The 27,721-nt window shown below is 38.5% G+C and overlaps 1 protein-coding gene across 1 annotated transcript in view; it reads right to left on the bottom strand.

Moving 5' to 3' along the window:
- Window positions 1-27,721, bottom strand: part of LOC126481396 (leucine-rich repeat and WD repeat-containing protein 1-like) — a 134,879-nt gene that overhangs the window by 54,323 nt on the left and 52,835 nt on the right. The window contains exons 4-5 of the mRNA XM_050105126.1: window positions 16,287-16,488; window positions 15,950-16,209 (exon numbers count right to left, since the gene is read on the bottom strand). Coding sequence (XP_049961083.1) covers window positions 15,950-16,209; window positions 16,287-16,488 — 462 coding nt within the window. The remainder of the gene's footprint in view (window positions 1-15,949; window positions 16,210-16,286; window positions 16,489-27,721) is intronic.

Raw genomic sequence — 27,721 nt, 5'->3', positions numbered from 1 at the left:
ATATATATATATATATAAAAAAACAAAGATGATGTGACTTACCAAACAAAAGTGCTGGCAGGTCGATAGACACACAAACAAACACAAACATACACACAAAATTCAAGCTTTCGCAACCAACGGTTGCTTCATCAGGAAAGAGGGAAGGAGAGGGAAAGACGAAAGGATATGGGTTTTAAGGGAGAGGGTAAGGAGTCATTCCAATCCCGGGAGTGGAAAGACTTACCTTAGGGGGAAAAAAGGACAGGTATCACTCGCACACACACTTAGCCATCTCTTCCTCATTGTATCTGTGATCTTTTCTGTATTTTTGTATAGGTCTTCATTTCTCCTTTTAATCCACCTGTTTTCCTTGTTTTTCTCAGGACCTAGAATTTTTCTTAATATTTTTCTCTCTCTTTTTTCTAGTTCTCTTAATTCGCCTTTCTTATTCAATGTTAGGCACTCTGATCCGTATGTTGCTTGTGTCCTAATAACTGAATTATAATGTTTAATCTTTGCTTGTATGGATATTGATTTCTTATTGTAGTAGTTTTGTGTTAATTTATATGCAAATTCCAACTTTTTTATTCTTTCTTTATATATATCTATATATCTGTCATTTCTTGTTAACAATATCAGTTTATACCCAAGAATTACCAGCTTTCACTCAGTTAATACTTGGCAGAAATCCAGTCTGCATTTGGATCGCACTTCCGTAACTCTTGTGCAGAAAGGTGTGCAGTATACTGTTTCATCCATTTTCAATAATAAAAAGTCAGGCAGACGTTTAATTGCTTGAATGAGAAACTATTATTTGAAAGTTGCTGCATTGAACTTTTGGAATACAGCAAATTAATTATTAGTATATATCATATCCCTGACTATTTTGCTACACGTGCATTTTTAGACAAACTTGAAACCTTGCTGTATAGATTGCAGGTAGAAAAGTTATGTAAAAAGGTCATAATTTGTGTTGACTTCATCATAAATGTAAGAGCTGATGACAGGTTTGCCATTTCTCTAAAGGACATGTTATCTGCAAACTACTTAACATTAAACTTTAGTGAGTACACTGGAATAACAGCATCTTCTGCAACACATATAGATAACACAGTGAGCAGCATCAACTATGGTGCTCCAGAAAAGTTCATCTTAGAAATAGGTATATCTGACCATTCAGCCCTTTTTATCTCATTTCCAAATTTAGATAAAACAGTAACAGTGAAATGAGTCAGGAACTTCAGCCAACACAATGTGAATACATTTGTCTCAAGACTAAATGAAACATTCTGGTCCTTCAGCAAGTGGTACTCAGTAAACAGAAACTACAATGCTTTTGTATCAGAATTCATGATTGTTTTCAATGAATGCTTCCCCTTCATAACAGCACATGACAAAAACTGTAAAAAGAACTCATGGAAAACTGAAGGCATCAGGATCTCTAGTATTAGAAAGAGGAAACTGGACATGCAAGCGAAGAGCGACCATGATGCAGAGTTTGTCAGCTACGTAAACAAATACAAAAGAATATTTGGTAGAGAAATTAAACAGGCAAAACAAATGTCAAACAGTAAATACATATCAGATGCCTCAAATAAATCAAAAGCTGTATGGCTAATTGTCAGGAGTGAAAAAGGTGCAGAAAAAACAAAAAGTTTTAATCATAAATTAGAAACAGATGGGGAAATGATTACAAACTCCAGACATATTTGGGAAGAATTCAGCAGATATTTCATAAATTCTAACAAAATTGACAAACTCCCTCCTCCATAAGTAAGTCCCAATATAATGCAGCACAGATCAATAGAATTCAAATTCACTCACGTATCCTGCTATGAGGTGGCTAACATTATAAAATCCCTTAAAAAAAATCTCAAATCTGTGGGCTGGGATGAAGTCCCAACAAAAATAATAAAGGCAGGATGTAATAATATTGCACCCCAACCCCGTCACATAATAAATCAATCGTTTGATGAGGACTGCTTTCCAGATAGGCAGAAGTATGTGTAAGTTCGACCTATCCACAAAAAGGGCAGACAAGAGGAGACAGGAAATTTTTGTCCAGTATCAATACTACCAATTATTTCTAAAATATTTGAGCAAGTAGAGTGTAACCAACTAGAAAAATATAACAAAAAACACTTAACATTATTCTTAATAATCAGCATGGATTTAGGAAGGGCCGAAGCACTGTGCATACTATTAATGAACTAATCACTAAAATAAGCAAATGCCTTTATCACAAGGAGAGCGTATCCGGCATCATCTGTGACCTCAGTAAGGCATTTGATATGGTAAACCATACGCAGCTGCTCCTCAAATTAGCTTCTTATGGCTTCCTGAAAAATCTTTAAATTGGTTCAAGTCGTATCTCAAAAGCAGGAAACAGAGGATAGTTATACAACATAAGGGCGAGAAAGCTTGCTCTAGTTGGAAGTGGAAGGAAATACAAGCAGGTGTACCATAGGGGTCCATACTAGGCCCATTATTATTTCTATATTATATAAAGGACATGCCAGGTAAGATAACTTCAGATACAATTCTGTATGCAGATGACTCAACAGCAGTAGTCTGCTGTAAAAACAGCAAAGAATTAGCATAGAAAACAAAACAGACTTTTCAAGAACCAGAAAACTGGATAAAAAAATAATGCTATGAAACTAAACAATGCAGGCAGAGAACTAATAACTGCACATTTTGTCAAATTTCTGGGAGTGACCATAGACAAAAACTTGTCATAGACTGATCATGTGGATTGCTTACTGAAGCAGTTAAATAGTTTTGTTTACGCAACGAGAGTTCTGAGTAAAGTAACTGACTTAGCTGTTAGGAAAATCGTGTATCGTGCATATTTTATATCAGTTGTAAGATATGGCATAATTTTTTGGGAAGCTGAAAAAGGAAGCCTTCTCAGAGTGTTCAAGCTACAGAAAAAAATTATCAGAGCTATGACTGGAACAAACAATAGACAATTATGCAAACCTTTATTTGCAAGCCTTGACTTAATGACAATTCCTGCTATGTTTATAAGTCAAACACTTCTCTACGAGTTAAAAATCCCACATCTTCTGGAGGAAAATTCATTTACACATACTTATGAAGCAAGGCACAAACAAGATTACATGTTACCTTGCCACAGACTAACATTATTTGAAAATACTCCATATTACATGGCTTTGAAGCTTAGCAATAAAATCCGTTCAAAGTTGAAGGACTGCAAGCTAGAATCCACCTGTGCAAACATTGAAAAATATTTAAAAAGCAAATGCTACTACAGTGTGGTTGATTTTATAAACGAGGAAGACAAGGAGATATTACATTTGTTCCGTTTTCCTGTTTTTTCTACATTACGTTCTGTGTGTATGCTTATGTTCCGTTTTAATGGAGGTATATGTTCTTTTCATGTTTGTCCATACTTATAAACTATGTAGCATGTGAACTATGTATCTAAATATCTAGATGTAAAATACATACTACTTTTATGGAAGTATGTGGTCTTTGAAGTATGTCCATATTTATAAACTAATGAAATAAAAATACTTTAAAAGAATGATTTCAAACCACTGTGGAAATTTTAAGAAAAAGGAAGATATCTAACATGTAATTATCTTTTTATGTTGTAATGTGCTTCTAGGAGCATCCATATGCATTATTTTAGTGTATCTTGTTTTAGGTATACTTAGGTATACTTAGGTAGGCACAGAATTATTCATTGACAAGTCACCAATGTTTCAATCAAATGATTGTATGTAACATGTCATGTGACAATAAAGATTCTATTCTATTCTACCACAAGAATTCAACAATCTTAGCAGTAATCCACAAACTTTCAAATCGAAACTGAAGAGTTTCCTCATGGGTCACTCTTTCTGTTCTGTTGAGAAGTTCCTTGAAAAATTAAGGTGATTCTTATGTTATATTGCTGACTGCATTTACTTAAACTTATTGCTTGACTTCTTTTGGGTTCATAAACATTTTATTTTATATGTTATTACTTTTATGTTGTAATTTCATGTACTGACACGTTCCATGGCCTTGGAGATTTGCTCCTCTCCTTGGCCTTGGAGATTTGCTCCTCAATTTGGTCTAGGCGTGTAAATAAATAAATAAATAAATTCAGCAATTTCTGGATAAGTCATTTTTCTTTCTGGAGAGACACGTGCTGTGGCTTAGTAATTATTATATGCTGTTCACATGAATACGGCAAGTGTTCAGAGACTGCTTTAAATCGGTGTTCAGAACAATTGGTGAAGATTGCTGTGAAAGAATGTATGTTAGAATAGTTAGGTGCCATCCTACTTTAAGGATATCGGGAAAGTCATTATACTGGAACATAATACGTGTTCCAAAATTCTACAACTGATCGACGTTAGAGATATAGGTCTATAGTTCTGCACATCTGTTTGACATCCCTTCTCGAAAACGGGGATGACCTGTGGCCTTTACCAATCCTTTGAAACGCTATGTTCTTCTAGAGACCTACGGTACACCGTTGCAAGAATGGGGCAAGTTCCTTCGCGTACTCTGTGTAAAATCAAACTGGTATCCCATCAGGTCCAGCAGCCTTTCCTCTTTTGAGCGATTTTTGTTGTTTCTCTATCCCTCTGTCATCTATTTCGATATCTACCATTTTGTCATCTGTGCAACAATCTAGAGAAGGAACTACAGTGCAGTCTTCCTCTGTGAAACAGCCTTGGAAAAAGACATTTAGTATTTTGGCCTTTAGTCTGTCATCCTCTGTTTCAGTACCATTTTGGTCACAGAATGTCTGGACATTTTGTTTTGATCCACCTACCGCTTTGACATAAGACTAAAATTTCTTAGGATTTTCTGCCAAGTCAGTACATAGAACTTTACTTTCGAATTCATTGAACGCCTCTCGCATAGCCCTCCTTACGCTACATTTCGCTTGCGTAATTTTTGTTTGTCTGCAGGCTTACGCTATATTTATGTTTGCTGTGAAGTTGCCTTTGTTTCCGCTGCAGTTTTCTAACTCGGTTGTTGTACCACAGTGGCTCTTTTCCATTCCTTACGATCCTGCTTGGCACATACTCATCTAATGCATATTGTACGATGGTTTTGAACTTTGTCCACTGATCCTCAACACTATCTGTACTCCACACAAAACTTTTGTGTTGAGCCATCAAGTACTCTGAAATCTGCTTTTGGCACTTTTGCTAAACAGAAAAATCTTCCTACTTTTTTTAATATATCTATTTACGACTGAAATCATCGATGCAGTAACCGTTTTATGATCGCCGATTCCCTGTTCTGCGTTAACTGTTTCAAATAGTTTGGGTCTGTTTGTCACCCGAAGGTGTAATACGTTATTGCCACGAGTCAGTTCTCTATTTATCTGGTCAAGGTAATTTTCAGATCTTAAAAAAATTTCACTGGATTCTTTGTCCCTGCCACCCATTATAAACGTTTGAGTCTCCCAGTCTATATCCGGCAAATTAAAATCTTCACCCAGAACTATAACATGGTCGGGAAATCTACTCGAAATATTTTCCAAATTTTCCGTCAGGTGCTCTACCACAACGGCTGCTGAGCCTGGGGGCCTATAGAGACATCCAATTACCATGTTTGAGCCTGCTTTAACTGTGACCTTCAATCAAATTATTTCACATTTCGGATCTCTGTCAATTTCCTTCAATACTACTGCACTTCTTATCGCTATGAACATGCCTCCCCCTTCACTGTCCAGCCTGTCTCTGCGGTATACATTCCAATCTGAGTTTAGGATTTCATTACTATTTACATCTGGTTTCAGCCAACTTTCTGTCACTAGTACTACATGGGCATTTATTAATGAGAGCAGTTCTGGGACCTTTCTATAGAAGCTCCTGCAGTTTACTATTACCACATTAATATTGTTATTCCCTGTTGTGTTTTGCCTACTGCTACCTTGTCGCGTCACAGGAGGCGTCTTGTCGGGTCTAGGGAGGGAATTCTCTAACCTAAAAGACCCACATGTGCACTCCACACGTACTCCGCTACCCTTGTAGCCGCTTCCTGCGTGTAGTGCACGCCTGACCTTTTCAGGGGGACCCTACATTTCTCCACCCGATAGTGGAGTTCAAGAAATTTGCACCCCAGATCTCCGCAGAATCGCCTGAGCCTCTGGTTTAAGCCTTCCACTCGGCTCCAAACCAGATGACCACGATCGGTTCTGGGAACGACACTACAAATAGTTAGCTCAGATTCCACCCCACGAGCGAGGCTTTCCGCCTTCACCAACTCCGCCATCCGCCTGTATGAACTGAGGATGACCTCTGAACCCAAACAGCAGGAGTCATTGGTGCCGACATGAACAACAATTTGCAGTCGGGTGCACCCAGTGCTCTCCGGCAGGGCCTCCTTCACATCTCAGATGAGACCCCCTGGCAAGCAGAGTGAACACTGGCCTTCTTTCCCGACCTTTTCGCTATTTCCCTATTGGGCTCCATCACTCACCTAATGTTGGAGCTCCCAATCACTAATAAACCCCTCCCCCTGTGCCTGCTCGGACCTTGCTGAAGGAGCAGCCACATGTCCACTCAAAGGCAGAGCGGGCGATGCCACACGGTCAGCCTCCACATTGACCTTCCATCTCGTGCGACGCGAACACCGTTGAACCCGCAACTCCCATTGGGGAAAGGGTGGCCCAACCGCACCCAGTACCCGCGAAGATGTTTCGACAGCAGGGACCTTGGGTGAAGCATGTAACACCTGGGGTGTACCATGCGACGCACCAGACTCCCCACTGCCGCTACACTCCGAGGCAGCAGCCTGAAGACAGCTGACCGTGGCCATCAACGCGTTCAGCTGTTCACGAACAGTGGCCAGCTCCTCCTGCATCTGTACACAGCAGTCATACATCCTATCCATCCTAAGAAATCAATTTACTGTAGAGAGTTAAGTAATCGACTTTTAACTAGACTGCTAATTCACTAAAGGCATCTGATAGCTGACTAATCTGTGGTTACTAGACACTTCTTGTTGAAAACAATGAAAATAAGCACTACCTGTCTCTGGATTGTATTCAAAACAGAAACTAGCACTACTGGCACTACAGCTGACTAAAGGGACTCTCTGACTGTATTCAAAACAAACACGAAATATATGGAATACTATTACTAGTACTCGAAAATTAAAGCTTCCTAAAGGCAAAAACACATGGAAAAAGAAGGACAAGTAAGAAAAATACAGTTAATACTTAAATTAACGTAGCTCACTGCACAGCAGATGTGAAGCAAACGGCAGTTACGACGACACTGCCACTAGATAGATGTTAGATACTTGAGAAATGAAGGCAAAATACCATACTTAAGTGTTGTAAGACTGGACAAATGCTTAAAGCAAATTGTAGCCATAATAAGAAGTGTGTAATAAATGTGTCTTTTTTTCAGGTATTAAAATTTTTCTTATTTATTAAGAAGTGAAATCATTGTTAAGTCAACTGTACATAAAGAGCATACCCCTCCTTTCCAGAAAACAAGTTGTAATAATCACAAAAAGTGTCCCTTTACTGTAAAGTAAATGTGGATTTCTCCCAGCAGACTTAATTGCAAACCAATAATGTAATTCTTTTGTAAAGCAAATATGTTCTACTTTCAAATAACTGTAAATGTTCTTCATTTGTGTGGCCATATTGTCCATAATTGCTTTACAATTCCTTAGGGTATTTTCGTTCTGTCATTGCAGCTACAAAAAATGCAGATGCATTTTGCTTTATTGAGGTAAAACATCATCAGTTGTCTGTAATTAAGTTATTTACATTTTGATTTACTTTAAGATCAAAAAACAGTTTGGTAACAATATGTTGGATTTTACTTACACTGATTTTCGCTTGATTTCTCACCTAAATCAGGATACACTGTCTGCTAGCACATCACTGATGCTTTTCTTCTTTCGACACTGATAGTTTTAGTTTAATTTTTAGTTGCTCTACAGAACTATGCATTTTTTTGTTTTACACAGCACACTTTTTCACACACCACTGGTTTCTGTTTGTTTATACTTCTACATATGTATTGTGGTTTGTTTTGTAGTGTTGCCAATGCAATAGTTTGCCTTTGATCTATACTCTTTTTAGTTTATTGTACGTGTTTAATTCTATTTAATTATGTTGCTCTGTATTTATATACCTTATAAGGATAGTAAAGAAATAGTGATGGAGGTTTTTTTGTGGTGGAGGGAGAAGCCATGATGGGTGGACAAAAGTGTATAGTAGTGAGATGGAGTGTAAGTTGGATGAGAAGGTGAGGAGCACGAAGTGAACCTAAAAACAGAATACAGCAACTACACAAAGACATAAAATAGTGTACACAAAAACAAAGTTCACAACAGAAGAAGACCAAGAAACTCACTCAACTTTCTAGACATAACCATAAGAAAAGACAATAACAAACACATATTTAACATATACAGAAAACCCACAAAACAAGTAACACTATCTTAAATGCAACCTCAAACCACTCACAGAATCACGAAAAGACTTTGATCACATACATGTTAATCAGACTGAACACGATTCCCCTAAACACTTCTGATTACCAGAAAGATCTAGCCATTACAACACAAATGGCATTGAACATGGACACAAAGAAACAATAATAGACAAACTAAAAAGAAAAATAAAGACACAAATAATGAAAAAACTAACCAAACCACACCAACACATAAAACATGCACTACTATAAGAAATGGCATACACTGACCTAACACAACAAATTCACACATAAAATAAGGAACATATTTTTAAAAAAAAGGCATAAACATTGCTTACAAAACAAGCAACTCAATACAAAAGCATGTCCCAAAACTGAAATCAAAACCAGACAGGTACCAACGATCTGGTATCTATCAGCTCCAGAGATTGTGAAAAGATATACACTGGAATGACTTGGAGAACATTTGACACAAGTTATAAAGAATACATCAGCACATTTAAATACAGTAGAAATCATTCAACATCTGCTGATCATCTAAAACAAGATCATCGTGGATGAAGCAATATTGAAAAGCTATGATCATCATCATAAGAATCAGTCAAGACAGACACTATCTCCCTTTCTGAGAACATTTCCATATACACAAAGCATTAATGTAAAATAAACAGTAATGACCAAATAAATATTGGAAACCCAGCTGATGAAATTACATGAAAAAGAAAAGATCCTTTTCCATCCTTCACCGTCTCCCACTCAACCCCCACCCCTCCCAATTTCATTTCACTTCTTGCTCCTCACCTTCTCACCCAAGTCACACTCCATCACACTTTTGTCCACTCATCATTGCTTCTCCCTCCCCCACACAAAAACCCTCCTTCACTGCTCTTACACAGTATATGAATACACAGCAACATAATGAAACTGAATTACACACATACAGTAAACTAGAAACAGAATAGGTAAAAGACAAACTAGTGGTAATGTCATGTTGGCAACACTGCAAAACACAAATCACAATACATATTTAGAAGTATAAAAACAAACAGAAAACAGTGATGTGTGAAACAGTGTGCTGTGTGAAACACGAGAAAAGTCCAGTTCTGTAGAGCAACTAAAAATTAGACTACAACTATCAGTGTCCAAAGAAGGAAAACACGAATGATCTGCTAGCAGACTGCATTTCCTGTTGTTGGCGAGAAATCAGGAGGAAATCACCACAAGGAAAAACCAACATACTGTTAAGGAACTGTTTTTCGATCTTAATGCAAATCAAAATGTAAATAACTTAATGACAGATGCTTTACTTCAATAAAGTGAAACACACATGGTAAAAAGAACACACATTTTTTTGTAGTTGCAACAACAGAACGAAAATACCCTCAAGAAATGAATACAACAACAGAACGAAAATACCCTCAAGAACTGAATAAAACTAAAAATTTGTAGTTGCTCAGGATAGCAGTTACAAGTTTTTTTAGTCGTAGAGTGGTGGTAGGGTGTGGTGGTATCGCATATTAGGATAATACAAAGCCTGGAAGGCAAAGAGCAAAACCCAAAAATGAATCATTTTGGTGGAGAGAGCACAAAGAAAATGCCACCAGGAAGATGTTTGCTTAGGCATATCCAGATACCAATGTGGAGCTCATGTGAAGCCACTAAGTGCAGCAAGACATTGGAAGTGTAGAAAGCTGACCATATATGGTCACAGGAGGTCTTGCAGGGCAATAGCCAGAAAAGCTGACATGGAAGGGGTGATGTAGCTTGCCTCACAGTATAAAGGAAGAAGAGACGGCCCCTGACAGGGCAGTTACAAGTTCACATTTGTCCTAGAGGGACCTCCCTACAGGCCAGGCTCGGGGCCTCAACTTGGAGAATTTGCTCTGGCTCTACCATGTTCAGTAGTTAAATGCATACCTTCCTTCAGTGGAACTTTACTGTCTGTACAGAAGGAAATACTTTGTGCTCAGACGAGCATTAAAGGTGGTTTTTGTTCAAGCATTTTGTCTTTGTTCATATATTTTTTGACTAAGTTCCATAACTCCTTCAAAACAGTTAGCCATCACCAGTTAGCTGACCGAATGGACATTCCTCAGTATGGATGTCATTTAGCATCTAGACTGCTCATTGGATGCACAGCAGGACAGGTGACGACCTGTGGCAATGTGATGACAGAGTAAAATGCAGATGCAGCAACAAGTGTTTCAAAGCATTCCATTCTGTGTACACCGTGTAACATAAGGCTCCCAGCAGATGACTCCTAAGTGCTCCCAAGTTGACTGAACATCACCATCAGTTACACCGTCTCGAGATTAGAATGTGGATCAATGGAGACATGTTACATGGTTGCATGAATCTCATTTTTTGTTACACCAAGTTGATGCTCATGTCTAGATACGCTATCATCCAAATGAATAGCTGCCCGAAACAAGCTTCGCATGAAAGACACAGGTTGGTGACGACAGTATTGTGCCATGGAGGACATTGACATCTGTGAGATTTGTAGCACCAATCTAAGGCAGCACCACCACAGCTGCACAGACTACATGAATATTACTGCAGACCAATTGCTGCCTTTCATGCTCGATGTCTTCCCCAACAACGATATGGGCATCTTCCAGAAGAATAACTGTCCATGTCACAAGACCAAAATTCTGCTACAGTGGTTTGAGGAGCGTGATAATGAACTCGCAATGTCTTGGCCACTATATTTGCCAATCTGAACATGTTGGAACCTGGAATGCTACTGGGCACCAGCTCCGCACTGACACATCACTGGCCCTTAATTCGAGGGAACTTAGTGACTTGTGTACAGACATCTGGTGCCATATACTTCTGGAAACCTACTAAGGACATGTCGAATCCATCCCACATAGAATGGCTGCTGTGCTTGCATTCAAAAGGTGGACCAACAAGCTAATAAGCAGATAGCTGCAACTTAATGGATAAATAAATGGTGAAGCTTAACTTGAGACTATCTTGTTGATTCCATAAAATAATTGTTTTTTGAACTTATAGCGACTAAGCCCCCATGTGCACCTGCATGAATAATAAATTGTAAATTTGAAAGTCAGTATCTACAGGGTCTCCGAATAAGTGGCTGGATCTGTAAGTGTTGGCTATGCTACAGTCTAGGGGCCAACCAATGCTCTAAAACCAAAAATCCAGTCACAAACTTCAAATAAATGCAGGTAGGAGTTAGCAGTGAAAATAATGTTCAGTATTCAACGCATTTTAATTTGTAACAAAACTGAGTTTATTGGATCACTGTAATTTATCACAAGCTAATAATGAAACAATGGAAACCCCATGTAGGAATGTCAACAACTTAGGAAAAGATAAATTGCTACTACAGTAAAGAAGATACGCTAAGTTGCAGACAGGCACAATTAAAAGACACTAACACAAAGCTTTCAGCCACTGCCTTCATCACCAAAAGAGAAAGAGAAAAACACACACTATTTATACTTGCAAGCAAGCAAATCACTCACTCACTCACTCACACTCACACACACACACACTCACACACACACACACTCACACACACACACACACACACACACACACAAAACCACCAAATCTGGTGCTCTGAGCTGGTAGGGTAGCACCATATTTAATAATGTTTCCAATTCATAATTGACAAGAATATATGAAATATTTGACTACGGTTCTCCTCAGATACTGAAGAATACATTCTCTTGTTCTTCAGTTTGCAATGTAATTTCTATGAGCATCATTGACTTTTCTTCTCTTCGTTCGTTCTCTCTCTCTCTCTCTCTCTCTCTCTCTCTGTGTGTCTGTCTTTTACTCATAGAACTTCTCTATTATTTGACTTTAATTCTAGAAATTTTAGCTTACTTTCTTTGTGATATAGTTGGGTCTACCTGCACTGTTATTTCATTACCTTCAGTCATAGGTTCTAGCTTCACAGCATTATTCAAAATGTTTACACGTTCAGCTTGTCTTCTACTCTGTTCTCATTGTCTAACACCACTTCATTTTAAATTGATTTTAAACTATTTCCTCCTGTTTTCTGGTCTCTTACACTTTGACTTTTGGTACCAATTTTCTTTCCCCATTTCCTTGTTGGGTTCAGATCTACTACTGAGCCTTCTCATGCCTCTGCTGTAACAGGTAACTTGTTCCCAGATCAACAAAATCACTGTCTTCTGAATTACATACATTTAAATTATGAGATACTGATGGTTCATTTGCGAGTAAGAATTTTGCTGGTGGTACAATTTAAATTTTTGAGCAGGCAATGTCAGATAATTGTTGGGCAGCTTCAATATTTTACTTCCTCTTGTTATGCAGTTATTTGCTTGTATTTGCATTTCCTGCAATATTAATAGAAACCTCCAGAAAATTTGCTGCTTGGATGTAAAATTTATACACTATGTGCCACTCTGTATAATTATTATAGGTCTATAGCATTGTGGGAGTCACCAGAAGAACATCTGTGAATGCACAATGAAACACATTATTCTGTGGCGACGAGTGCACAGACAATCTGCTTTACTCTTTGATTTTTATAAGTATTCTTTGTACTGACTAACGTTTTTCAGTTGATTGGTGTTTGAGCTTTAGTAAATAAAAAAGTTATTGCTTGACTGCTACATTGTATCTCTTCAGCAGACGGGGAGAAGCTGTAGTTGACCAAAGCATATTACCATCTATGTCCACAGATTTGGCACATTAACATATAATAAGACAGGAGAAAGAATCGCAGTACAAAGCTAAGCTAGCCTTAATTGTATTGGTGAATTCTGTTTTAATATTGGTCTACACCTGCTTATTTTCGTACTGAAAACAGGATGCTTTATTGTTTGTGGACCCCACCATTTTTACATAGTTCATTTAATCCTCTACACACATTAGTTAATCACTTGAACAATTAACTACTTATTATATTATCACTACACTAGCAAACCAGTTTTATAGTTTAATGATAATTTTGTTAAATTTCAAAAATAATGTTATAAATATTGACAACAAACAAAATAATTATTACACTGGCACAACAATGAAGAAAGTGTGGTAAATTTCGAAACAGAAACATTCTTCTGAGGTATGGGGTTTCATGCCTTAAGATCTGACTGTTATAAGATACGAGTTTTCAATCCTTTGCTGCAGAATGAGCAAAGCATACCTGTATTGCGATATAGGGTTTTTATGCACGACACATTTCTTAACATGTAGAAACACACAACTCCACATTAATAATCTGAGTTATGAGGCTTTGTTACCTTGACATTATGCTAATCATATCTTAAATATCTTGACATATAAAAGCTATGCCCTAGGTCTGATCTGGGAATTTAAAGTTGGAGCACAACTTACACATCACGGTTATTACTGTATTACTCAGCCACAAATGTATCTGGTTATCATAAGACAGTTGTAAAATAAACAAGTTGTTGTTGTGGTCTTCAGTCCTGAGACTGGTTTGATGCAGCTCTCCATGCTAGTCTATCCTGTGCAAGCTTCTTCATCTCCCAGTACACACTGCAACCTACATCCTTCTGAATCTGCTTAGTGTATTGATCTCTTGGTCTCCCTCTACGATTTTTACCCTCCACGCTGCCCTCCAATGCTAAATTTGTGATCCCTTGATGCCTCAGAACATGTCCTACCAACCGATCACTTCTTCTAGTCAAGTTGTGCCACAAACTTCTCTTCTCCCCAATCCTATTCAATACCTCCTCATTAGTTACGTGATCTACCCACCTTATCTTCAGCATTCTTCTGTAGCACCACATTTCGAAAGCTTCTATTCTCTTCTTGTCCAAACTGGTTATCGTCCATGTTTCACTTCCATACATGGCTACACTCCATACAAATACTTTCAGAAACGACTTCCTGGCACTTAAATCTATACTCGATGTTAACAAATTTCTCTTCTTCAGAAACGATTTCTTTGCCAGTGCCAGTCTACATTTTATATCCTCTCTACTTCGACCATCATCAGTTATTTTGCTCCCTAAATAGCAAAACTCCTTTACTACTTTAAGTGTCTCATTTCCTCATCTAATCCTCTCAGCATCACCCGATTTAACTTGACTACATTCCATTATCCTCGTTTTGCTTTTGTTGATGTTCATCTTATATCCTCCTTTCAAGACACTGTCCATTCCGTTCAACTGCTCTTCCAAGTCCTTTGCTGTCTCTGACAGAATTACAATGTCATTGGCGAACCTCAAAGTTTTTACTTCTTCTCCATGAATTTTAATACCTACTCCGAATTTTTCTTTTGTTTCCTTTACTGCTTGCTCAATATACAGATTGAATAACATCGGGGAGAGGCTACAACCCTGTCTCACTCCTTTCCCAACCACTGCTTCCTTTTCATGCCCCTCGACTCTTATAACTGCCATCTGGTTTCTGTACAAATTGTAAATAGCCTTTCGCTCCCTGTATTTTACCCCTGCCACCTTCAGAATTTGAAAGAGAGTATTCCAGTTAACGTTGTCAAAAGCTTTCTCTAAGTCTACAAATGCTAGAAACGTAAATAAACAAGTATCAAGTCAAAACCCTGAAGACAACATTGGATGAACTCAATAGCGACTTCTTGTATGCATTACAACTTGTTACCACTGACAGTAATTTTAAGCACTGAAGGTGATGGCAGCGATAACTGTCAAAAGCTCAAAGATTTTAACTCAAATGATATTTGAAAACAGAAGATTTTAGCGACTAAAAGTCCAGATTTTCCACTTTATTTTTATTATTAGACATTTCATAAGCTGCAATAGAAATACAAGTAGATATAGATAGAACCTAGTATAAATGTCCAAACATGGCACAACTAAGGTGCGGCAGGTCCCCCTAAAGATTAGCCGTTCATGACTGTATTGCCTCAATTACTTCATTAGAGCCCTTACCTGAACTGTTGTTGCTTTTTAACTGGAGTTTATACTTCCCTTACAATCCAGTTAAGCAACGAAATATCCTCACTTGTTTCAATGCATAATGTTCCCTAGTCACAACCATTAGTGGATGCTGAAGCAGATATTCAGTTGACGGTAAATGATAACAGCCAAACAGTTGCAGGATAAAGATTTATTGAAATCCTTGACCATGGTTTTGGTATATCTAAATATACCTACATAATTATGCTGTACAGATGGAGGTGATATTTTAATTTTAACTACTGACAATGCCTTTGTCATGATTGTTTTATGTATCTCCATTGCAGGATGTGATTTTAGTGTATTTTTGCTTCTGATGAAGGTATATTTAGATATACTGAAACTGTGGTCAAGGATTTCAATAGATCTTTATCCTGCAATTGTTTCGCTGTTATCATTTACTGTGAAGATTTTCAACAGTTACTGCTTCAGCCATGTTTAAAACTTTTGAGATATTCACTTCCTACTGACTGCACCCCCAGAGGGGTTTATAGATCTAGTTCAAGTGGTGAAAAGGCATTGCAGGGAAAATGATATAAGAAACAATACAATGAACAATAAGTTAGATCTGCCATGCATTAATAAATTCACAACAATTTATGATTGTGGAAGGAAAACAATATTTACCTTTGCTAAATCCCATGTTCATGAAGTAATTATCTGTGTTGCTCCATTTTAATGTATACGCTGGAAGTATTTTCACAATGCGTCTACTTTTACAACTTTTTAAAGTTTCTGCTAAGCTCCATATATAAATGGCGCCATGCAATGCACATTTTGCAGCAATTCTTCCACAGCCTAGAACTTCAATTGAATCAACCAGCTGTGGACTATTGACATTAATACTGCCAGGCATTGGTGGCATTTTCAGTTCTTTCTCCTGGAGACTAAGAGAGATTATATATATAATATCACTTATATTTTAGACTTACATATCTGTCGTCATTAATCAGCACTAAAGTACCTAGTATCTCTGACATCTCCGGACCATACACAAATACCATCTGCACATGATACCAGGAGAGATTTAGTTTCTAAACAGTACGCAAGTTGAAATACTTCATGTTTTGATGATAACTGATGGAGTGTAGTAAATTTCACTGCATACTTTGGAGGTACTGGGTATCCAATGTCCCACACTAGGATAGTGCCATCGCTCTTTGCTCCTGTAATGAAGACTACCTCAAAACACATGAAGTAACATTATATTTATTAAAATGTAAGAAATATTTCAACTGAAAAACTTATTACTCATTCATATTTGTTAGACACTAAACAAAAATCATTAGATGACTGGAACACTCACTGAAACTATAAATCCTACATAAATATACACCAATTGTTTCAAAATCCATCTATGAATGAGATTCCTCTGTTTATTTATCTTAATAATCGACACCATGAACTGTTTCACAAGAAACAAGATGTTTCTTGTGGAAACTGGAGTAAATACAACACAAGCAAAATTATAAAACCTTCCAAAATCTGTTGATTTAACTTTTAATAGTTATTCTGCTAACATGAATTAACCTTCTTGATAAATTTACTAATTATCTTGAGTTCTCACTCTGTTACAGACTTTTCGATTTAACTGCTGTCTTTGCCAGCAAGGTGATGCACGGTAAATATTTTTTATAAAACATATTTAATTCGTTTTACCCAAATGAAACTAGCAGAGATCTTTTGAAGTCTCAAATCTCTCTCTCGAACCACTGTGCCAGGGTGGTGTAGTGATTAGCACATCTGCCTAGTGAGCTGGAGACCTGGGTTCGAACACCGCCCTTGGCACAAATTTTCATTTGTCACTTCAATCTGCATATATACATCATAGACGTTCGAGATATGAAAAAGTCTCTGGTACCATGTAGTTTCTCTTGATTAAAGCACCTATACCTGGATTTCAGGCAGACTCCTGTTTCGTTCAATGCTGAGGTTCTATTTCAATACAGTTGGAGAGGTGCTGCAATGCTGTTCAAGTCTAGAGGGAAGACCAATGTGGGATCAATTCCAGTTAACACTGTAGCAACATGACCAATAACTAATCAAGAACTGATATCCTAAGTTGCCATGCAAACTGCCACAGTATCTGGATGTTACTAATAAACATTTGCAGAAAGAACTTGAAAGCAAAGAGATAATACACTTATATACCTCTATGTATCTACAGGAAAAATATGTTTACACTAAGCAAGCACATGATCACATAACAGCTAGGCATATCGAAGAATGCTGAAACAACTTAACTGGACCTGTGCGAAGAGAACACCTTGGCCTAGCATGGTCGCACTGGGCTAAAATCAATCTGAGCAAAATATTTAGAAAATAACATTATGTTAAGCATATGACTTTTGTAATGCCCAGATTTAAGAAACACTTTCAAAACAATCAACCCCACATCTACTATAATACTCTTCTGCTTTCAACCCCCGAATAAGATTTGCTGAAATTCATCTCACAACTTTGAGAGTATCTACTACTGTCCATCCTACTTCTGTACTTATTAGGCTGTGTAACATCCTGTGACTTACGTCCTTACACGTGATTCCTGCTGAAGGGAGTGACTCTACAGTAAGAACTGTTTTACGCAACTTAAATATCAAGTAGACATTGTCATCATTGGGCAGAAGTAGAGAACAATCTAAGAGCACAGATGCGACTGATAAAATTACTCACATTTTCTTGAGTTGGGAGGTGGTGTTGCACTTTCCTTACTGCTCATGTCATGTGTATCCCTGTGTGAACAAACACTTTAGAATTCCAGAGATTAAAACTAACAAACACAAACTTTGCTCTCAGTACCTTCTCAGTCTTCATTTAGATTAATTCCTTGCTCTTTTCCTTCTTCACTCACTTCTAACAATTGTTCATTCTCTTTCTTAATTACAGACTGCTCTTTTAGCACTATTCTTCTATCTACTCTCTTTTATCTTCTGCCTAATCCATCTTTCTAGTTACTGTCCAGCATTAATGTATCAAACCTTTTATTTTTCCTGTTTTCTATTTCCCTGTCTCCTGCCTCAAGTTCCAAATGATAAAAATCAAATGTCACATTCTGTGAATGAGAAGATAAAAAATCTACTCATCTAGTGGCAGTAGGAGAATACACACACAAAAGGGTCCAACTTTTACAAATTTTCGGAGCCAGTAGCTCGTCCTCCTGGCAGAAGAATAGAAGGGGAAGGAAGAGGGTGAAGGAAAAGGACTGGTGAGGCTTAAGGAAAGGGGTACAGTTAAGAAAAGTCACCCAGAACATCACGCACAAGTTAATAAGATTGAAACACTAAGTTCATTGTACGTAACTGAAGTAGGAGGAGGGTGAAAAAGACAGGTCAGAAAATGAAAGATGTAGATAACTGAAAGAGAGTGAAGAAAGGAGTAATTACTATGAAGATATGCTGAGGTAGAAGGCACAGACGTAAATTAAGGCCAGGTGGGTGGTGAGAACCAAGGACATGTAGCGCTGGTTCCCACCTGCGGGGTTTTGAGAAACTGGTGTCTGGGGAAAGAATCCAGATGGCTTGTGGGGTGAAACAGGCACCACAGTCATGACGGTCATGCCTAGTTCTAAAGCAGATTTCCCAGGCCATCACACCCAATCCTGCAAAAAACAACACTTGTCACCCAATATTATCCTGGTCTTGAATGTATTAATCAACTACTTCGACAAGGCAATGACTTCTTAAAATCATGCCCTGAAATGAGATCTACTCTGCCTGAAATTTGGCCCACCACACCCAGAATAGATTTTCGTTGCCCTCCAAGTCTCCGCAATATCCTTGTCAGGTTCTTTGCTCCTTCTGTGCCCGACTCTCCACCCTATGATTCCTACTCCTGTAACCGTTTCCGCAGCAAGACTTGCCCTATGCACCCTCCTGCCACAATCTATTCCAGCCCTGTAACTGGAAAAACATATACTACCAAAGGGAGAGCCACATGTGAAACGACACATCATATACCAGCTGTTATGTACACACTGTCTGCCCTTTCACATCAGCCTGACTATCTCCCAGTTATTAGTTAGGATGAATGGGCATAGGCAGAGGGTGTATACTGGCAGCACCCAATATTCTGTTCAAAAATGGTTCAAATGGCTCTGAGCACTATGGAACTTAACTTCTGAGGTCATCAGTCCCCTAGAACTTAGAACTACTTAAACCTAGCTAACCTAAGGACATCACACACATCCATGCCAGAGGCAGGATTCGAACCTACGACCGTAGCAGTCGCGCGGTTCCGGACTGTAGCGCCTAGAACTGCTCGGACACTCCGGCCGGCATATTCTGTTGAAGGGCATGCTCTACAGCATGACAGTCATGACCTCGGTACCTTCACCACATGTGCCATCAGGATTCTTCCCCCAGACACCAGATTCTCAGAACTCCGCAGGAGGGAACTAGTGCTACAACATGCCTTGGTTCCCACCACCCACCTGACCTTAATTTATGTTAATTCCTTCTGTCTCAGCATTTATTCACAGAACTACAACTTTCTTCACTCCATTTTGTTTTCTTCATCTTTCATTTTCTGTCTATTTTTCGTCACCCCTCTCACCTCTGTTACATACAATGCACTTAGCTTTTCACTCTTATTAACTCATGCATGGTGTTGCATATTACCCTGCTGCCCATCTTAAGTTTTCAGGTTTTCAAATCTCATCCGGTGCAGTGCCCAGCAACGTTTCCTTCTCATCCCTTCTGGTAAGTCTCCCCTGATCTGAGGTTCTGGGTGACTTTCTGAACTGTACCCCTTTCCCTAAATCTCTCCAGTCCTTTTAATTCACACCTCTTCTTTCCCCTTCAACTCTTCTGCCAGAAGGAGGAGCTACTGGCTCCGACAATTTGTATAAGTTAAACCCTTTTGTGTGTGTATTCTCCTACTGCCACTAGGTGAGTAGATTTTTTATCTGTGCACTTACATTATATTGTCAATAATTAATTATTTTGTTGTTAAATGTAATATCCTGATTCATTTTTCTACCAGTTCTACTCTACTCCAGTCTCAAACAATGGTACATTCTGGATTTATATTTAATACACACCCTTTTCTGCAAATAGCACTTAACACATTATAGTGGAAGGATGTGGGAGAGGGGCTCCTATTGGAGGTGCAGACAATTAGACCAATCTGTTGCAAAAACTCTCTACTAACAATCATTCATGAATGCACAGCAGTGCATCTGCAGCAGGCAGACACAAGGCAGCAGCTGATGTTCCTCGGACCCAAGCAAGTCAGCCCAGACATCCCGAGAGCACGGGACAGGACGGCAGGCCAGAAGTGAGACAGGGAGTAGCTAGGGTTAGGCAGGCACATTCAGTGGGAATATAAAACTGAAGACCACAGAGTAGTGAAGTAGGGTGGAAATCACTGTGTGGCCCCAACCATGAAATGGTGTCACAGTTCTGGCTGCCTGGGTGCAGGCAGACAGACACTGGTCATCGGTTTGTTACCAGGGTATGATGGTCATAGCTGTGTCTTATGTACTGTGATGACTGGCCAAGCTGTACTCATGACAACAGACTGGACCTGGTGGTTTAAATACTGCTGCCCAGGGATGACTTTGTGGAAGAGATCGTGTTTCCATGTCGCTTAGAAACATCTGGAACAGAGGCCGATGACCAGAGTCTGGCTGTTGTCATGCAGTAGCTGGTCACTGTCTCAGACTGTCAGCAGTTTGCAGTAGTGTATGACATGGAAATGGTGGTTTCCGCTGAGGCTGCTATATAGGAAGGGGTGTAGATCAGATAGCAGATTTGTGGTTGCGGCCTGTTTATGGTTCTGGGCTGTTTTCTGTGCCACTGCAGAACGTTTATGATGGTAAGTATCCTGTTTAACTTTGCAACCTTGCCAAAACCTTTGTGTGGACCACAAAATTCTGCTTCAGAATGTTTGTGTGTGCAGGTTTAAAATCAAGCGCGAGAAGAAAGAAGACGTGGCAGTCGAACGGCACCGACAAGTACTTGTCAGGCAATCCGAACCAGGGAGTTTTTATGCAGCTCTGTGTCTATTGTGTCAGTGACTTTTGTTATGTGAAAGAACAATTGAAAAAGTAATCTTGAAAACTCTTAATCCAGCCTTGTTAGAGGCAAGACCTTTTCTATTATTCATGTGAAGTAGTGTCACGGTCATTAAGACAACTCTATTATAAATGTAATTAAATTTGTTTCTGACATTGGACACAGCGAGTGACTTACTGGAATTCGTACATATATGTGGAAAGTAAGAATTTATTTTGTATGGAGTTCAAATATTCTGTTGGTTGACGAAAAGTAAAGTTCGCCTAACTACTTATTTCGCAAGTAGAGAGAGAGGCTTAAATATTCCCGTACCTAGCATCATTCTACGGAGAAGAAGTCAAGAGTATTCTCCAGCAGCCAGCTAGCCAAGAAGATCAGCTTTGAATCTCAAGTAAGTCACCTCGTATAAAAGAAGTGGGAAGTTTGTACGTCTACTTCCCGCTTTAAATCGGCATCAAAAATGTTAGAATGTGGTGACCTGTGTGAAAGACCCGAAATCAAAAACTAGAGAAGAAGTTGTTACGTGTTGTCCTAGCAACCAAACATAATACGACAAGGGATTTACTCTGAGACATTGGAATATGTTCAAGTATCCAATGAAGCAAAATTTGAATGAAAAATGGTGAAGACTTGGAAACTTCACAACTATAAAACAGCAAAGAAGATTTCAATGCATCTGTCTAAGAAGAAATATGCGTAGTACACTTCGACCAAAAAGATCCAGTGCGGGGAGTATACAGCTCTCATACACATCATGGGGACGCAGACATGGAAACCAACCTATATCCGACGCTGCTAGCACCAGCTGCTTTTCACCAGCGCTGTCCTGCCTCTACATCTGCCCACCTACACAACAAGACTTCTACGCCAGGTGAGCGTGAAACAAAACTTCATTACTTTAGTATGAAGTGGTACATACTATTGAGTGAACTTTTATTGTGTAATTATAGTATTTAAAGCTAGTTTTAATTGCTTACTAGGGCTAAGTCATATAAAAACATGGACAATATACAACAAACTGAAGACACTCAAGAACCAGCTATGGCTATGAGAGTTAGCAAAGAAACACCTGACTGGGCTGACTTGGTAAATTTAATCAAAGCTCAGAGTGCGACTAAGTTTGGTAAATTCTCAATTAAATACCCAGATTTAACTTTTAATTGCTCAGAGTCTTAAGTTAAACTCATTAGATTCACAATTAAATACACAGAGTGAAGTTTTGAATGCTCAGTGGGAAATTCTAAATGCCCTGAGTGAAACTCTGAATAATCAAGCGACAAATCTACGTTTGCTAAATGCCAAAGTCGACTCGCAAAGCACAGAAGTTAGTAATCTACGGAGAAAGCAGGCATGGGTGCTCTTAAGACTGAATTTGACGCCTTAAATAGTAGAGAATTTAAAAATAGATTTAAAGAATGAATTGACTAATTCCTTGACCATTTGTGTAAATCAAATGTTTACTGATCTTAGAAACTGAATGATAACTTCCAAGACTTATCAAGAAGTTTAAAATTTAACATTGAGGAGAGATGTAATAATGTGGAATCCGAAATTAATGAAAAATTAGGATCTTTTGAAAATGTGTGCAATGTTAAGTTTAGTGCTGTAAAGCAGGGATTGAATACTTTGAAAGACCGTGTATATAAGAATAATGAATTAATACCGATTATTCAGTCGCAAATTACAGGTGTCAGTACACAAGTAGATAATGCAGAAAGAAAGTTCAAAGAGAAAATAACGAACTCTGATATCATAAATGTAAGTAGTTTGGAGGGACAATTTGATGAAGTTATAGATCGAAAAGTTACTTAGAGAATAACCTCCGGAAACATATTGCTTATTCTGTCTCCTGAACTTAGTGATACCACGATGGGTATAGACGACTTGTGGAGAGAATTCAAGCTTATCCAGGATGAAGTAGTAAAAAGGGTAACATCACCTAATGTGGTGTTATTTAGTGAAGCTGTAACTGATTTACAATGGGGGCTAATTCTGGGTTATCTAGACAGTTCCCTAAATTTAAGCGAGATAGAGATGTACATCCGACCCATTTTTAAAAAGGTTTAACCAAGCATTACCAAAAAATTGGGAAGATTCTAAGAAAATCAAATTTGCTGTGGGGTACAGTAAATATTGAGAATTTTTCATCTTTGGAAGACTTTCAAAATAAATTTAAACATAAATACTGATCTTCAGGGCTCAAGAAAAGTTAATATCAGATCCATGGGATCCGGGTGGAGTCATCTATCCCCCAGGGACGTTAACATTCCGAGTTAACGGGCACAGTGACGACTGTCAGAAAAATGGCTCTGTGCACTATGGGACTTAACATCTGAGGTCATCAGTCCCCTAGAACTTAGAACTTAAACCTCACTAACCTAAGGACATCACACACATCCATGCCCAAGGCAGGATTCGAACCTGCGACCGTTAACAGTCACGCGGTTCTGGACTGAAGCGCCTAGAACCGCTCGGCCACACCAGCCGGCTGACAACCATCAGATCCAGAGTTGTTTTCGGTGTTTTTCCAAATAGTTTCCTCCACCTAATACCTTTAAAATCTTAAACTATTCTGTCATCTATTCTTTAAAATCTAGAACTATCCTGGAGTCTTATTGCTTAGAAAACCGAACATGACTATAAAATAGAGAACAGAACAACTTAAAAGAATCATGGAAATAAAGTGATATCTAGATAAAATAAACTGACAGTAGTATTATCTATCTATATCCGAAGCCTGCTCCAGCTACTGCCAGGTCTGGGTGCTGACGAGTCCCCTCCATTTGGCTCGGTCCTCCCACCACTTTTCTTCCTCCACTTGCTGCCAGGTCACACCTCTCCTTTTCCACAGATATTCTCACTCCCATTTTCCACCGTGTTCTTGGGCACCCTCTAGGTCTTTTCCCATCCATCTTTAGTTCTTCCATAATTTTGGGGAGTGTCTGCCATGCATCCTCTTAACATGCCCATACCATCTTAATCTCTTTTTTTCAATTTCTTCTCTCGTACTTTCTTGTTTAAGGTCCTTTCTAATATCTACATTCCTTACTCTGCCTATTCTTGTTTTTCCCCGCTCTGAGAAATTTCATTTCCCCTGCTTGCAGTCTGCTCCAGTCCCTTTCTGTCATTGTCCATGTTTCTCTGCCGTATGTGACAATAGGGAAGTAATAACTCTTATACATAAGGAGTTTTGCTTTTTCTGAAACTTCCTTATTCCAGATCAGGTGTTTTATTGTTTGGTGGCAATTGCCTCCCTTCTGTAACCTCCTATCAATGTCGTTAGTTATTCTTCCATCCCTAGATATTTCACTCCCTAAATAAGTGAAACTTTTTACCACTTTGAGGGGTTCTCCATCCAAGGTACTATTTCTGTTGATCCCTTTCTCTCTTCCAAATCCCAATACTTCACTCTTATCTTTATTTATTTTTAATCCATACTTTTTCATTATTTCCTTCCACGCATCAAGTTATAACTGTACATCTATCTCTTTATCATCCCATTTTACCATATCATCTGCAAAAATCATTTCTTTTGTCTTTTTCTTTTACTATATCTTTAACTGCTCTATTCATTCCCTCCATCACAACATTAAAAAGTGCAGGAGATAGAATACTTCTTTGCTTAAGTCCTTGTCTTATTTTGAAGTATTCATAGTTCCCCAATGGGGTTCTAATTCTACAATTGTGTCCTCTGTACATTGTCTTTATTACATTAATGTATCCATCTTCTCTATCTATCTTCTTCATTTCTTCCCAGAGTCTTTCCCTGTTAACTGAGTCATACGCCTTATTGGTCTATAAAAACCATTATCACCATTTTGTTATACTCCCATCTTCTTTTCATCCTTTGATTGTGGCACTATACACAATCATTAACCAGACTCCAGGCAGGCAGAGTCCCCTTCCATATTCCTCCACTTGGGTAATTCCTGTCTGGCGCACCCATGTCGCAGGGGTGGGCATCCTACTCTTCAGTAGGCCAGAGTGCTAGGATGGCTGAGTTCAGGCAGGGACCCAAACCCGTGGGGTATAACACGGAACCCATGCCCAGGGTTACGGGTAAGACCTTAATGGCAGTGACGGCATAGAAGGAAGATTTCGGAACAGCATAGCTGGCAGATGAGGCAACCCTCCTTCTTTCTGGGGAGTAAATGAGAAGGGAACCTCTGCCTTGTGGTGGAGGGGAAACTCCAAAGACTAAGGGAGACAATCCCATCAGAAAATCCTTTCTTGCGTTAGGCCTAGCAAGCTAGAGTATTATATTTGTGGAAAATGTAATATGGCGTGACTAACTGAACAGTTGTTATACCGAAATGTATAGCTTTTCTATTTTGTATAGAGTATTTTATACCTTTTATAACACGTGATATAGATGGGAGGGTTTGTATAAATTTTGAAAGGAGTGGATATCGTAGCCAAAAGCTTGATTTACACGAACAGATAAATCATGACCAACACAAAACACACATCACACCTTTCAAACACCCCTCACAAACAAGTGTACCTGATTGTTCATCATTTGCCATTTCCATAGGGTTGCTACGATTTCCTTCGGGTGACCTCGATGGTGAAGGTGGGACAAGTCCGTTCTGTAGGAGACGATTTAACAACCAACCTCCTCCAGCGTCTCACTCAAGTACCTGAGAGGTAGGGATCCTGGGGAAGGGGGTGGGCAGGGCTTCCTGTCTTTGGGGCTACCTTCTTTCTCGTCTTCGATCCTAGCAACCACATCTATTTTTTCCTTGTTACTTCTCATCTTGAGGACACGTCTATTTTTTCCCTTTTTCCGCATTTGTAAACTTCTATCGCTGAAGTCCTTCCTTATTTCCATGGTTTCTAATAACCTACATCTTATCTTTAGATAAGAAGGTCGAAAAATCAGACTACACAAATGCACACACACATATACACAAGTATACACTTAGACATAAACATACAATTACAGACTATTAGACTGTCAAGATGTGAGAACCGCTAAGTGTTGTAGGAGAAAATGTGGGTACATCTAGAAATATGCACGCAACTATAAGATGCTCTCTGACTGTTCTACATCAAATATACATAAGAAAAGGTGTATATAAACTAAGAAAGAGGCATGAGCAAAGAGAGAAAACGAAAGCAGGAGAGAACGTTAATCATGCTGATCAATAAGAAATGTCAGTATAATAAATACTCTAATGAATTGAAGGATAGTGGGACATGAATAGTATATGTTGACATAGTATCTATTGATAGTATAGAAGTTGATAAGTAGAGGAGGACTCTAGGGAGTGAATGCTATATTAAAGAATGAATGCGAAGTTTTAAGTTAGATTTATATCTTTACCAGAACATACTTAATTATGGTATACACCAAAATGTATATTAGGATAATGAACCATGAGGCCTACTCAGAAAGGATAAGGGGGGAGTACCTGGCAATCATTAAGTATAAAGGGCAGGCGTACCTATGTGAAGATAGGACGATCTGTGGCCTAAAAAATAGAGATGTTTTGTAAGGGGCGTACCTACCAGAATGGAAAGAGGAAGTGCTCTCATAAGGTCAACCCACAAGCAATACGGTACTGATCATGGGAGAAGGGGACAGTATCTTGACAGAAGTCACAAATTTTATAAAAATTATTCTGGAAAGTGTAAATTCTATGAATGACTAGCACTATTATGTTTTGTAGAAATAAATGAGTGTCAAAAGAAAACTTTTAATTCGCCCCAAGTTCCTCCAAGCTACAACTAGTGAAAATAGTACATACTAAGGAAAAGGTAGTACAAAAGATAAAAACAGAAAATAGATTTACTCATGTGTCAAACACCTGAAGTTTTTGATTGAAAAAGAAAATAAAGACAAGAGAAAAAGTCCTCACAATTCCTAAATATTAGTAATGCTGACTAAAAACTCAAGCGAATGATTGTGTCTTAATGTCAAAGTAAAATAAGAATGAATAGCGAAACAAAAGAAAGAACAAAGAACTGTTACTGAAAGAAGAGATATGTATATAAACTTAAGTACGGAATGTATGCTGTTAAGATATGAAATGTTATTGTTAAGTGATATTACTTGCATAATGATTACGTATAAAATATCGCGTGTTCGATCTGAGGGAGAGGGGGAGGATATGTAGTGATTCGAGAATTTGTGTGTAAATTCTAGAAACACTCAGCCTTCTACTGTCTCGAACAGACGATATTCTAGATACGAGTGTGAGATAGTAAAATCCTGTGTGTGTGTGTGTGTGTGTGTGTGTGTGTGTGTGTGTGTGTGTGGGTTTAAAATCAGTAGACACGGCAGTTGAACGGCAACGACAAGTACTTGTCGGGCAATCCATAGATAGAACCAGGGAGTTTTTATGTAGCTCTGTGTCTATTGCATCATTGACTAATGTGTGAA

This window comes from Schistocerca serialis, chromosome 5, assembly GCF_023864345.2.
Source record: "Schistocerca serialis cubense isolate TAMUIC-IGC-003099 chromosome 5, iqSchSeri2.2, whole genome shotgun sequence".
Classification (NCBI taxonomy): domain Eukaryota; kingdom Metazoa; phylum Arthropoda; class Insecta; order Orthoptera; family Acrididae; genus Schistocerca; species Schistocerca serialis.
Note: the sequence above shows the minus strand (reverse complement) of the source record. Positions and strands in the feature narration are given on the sequence as shown.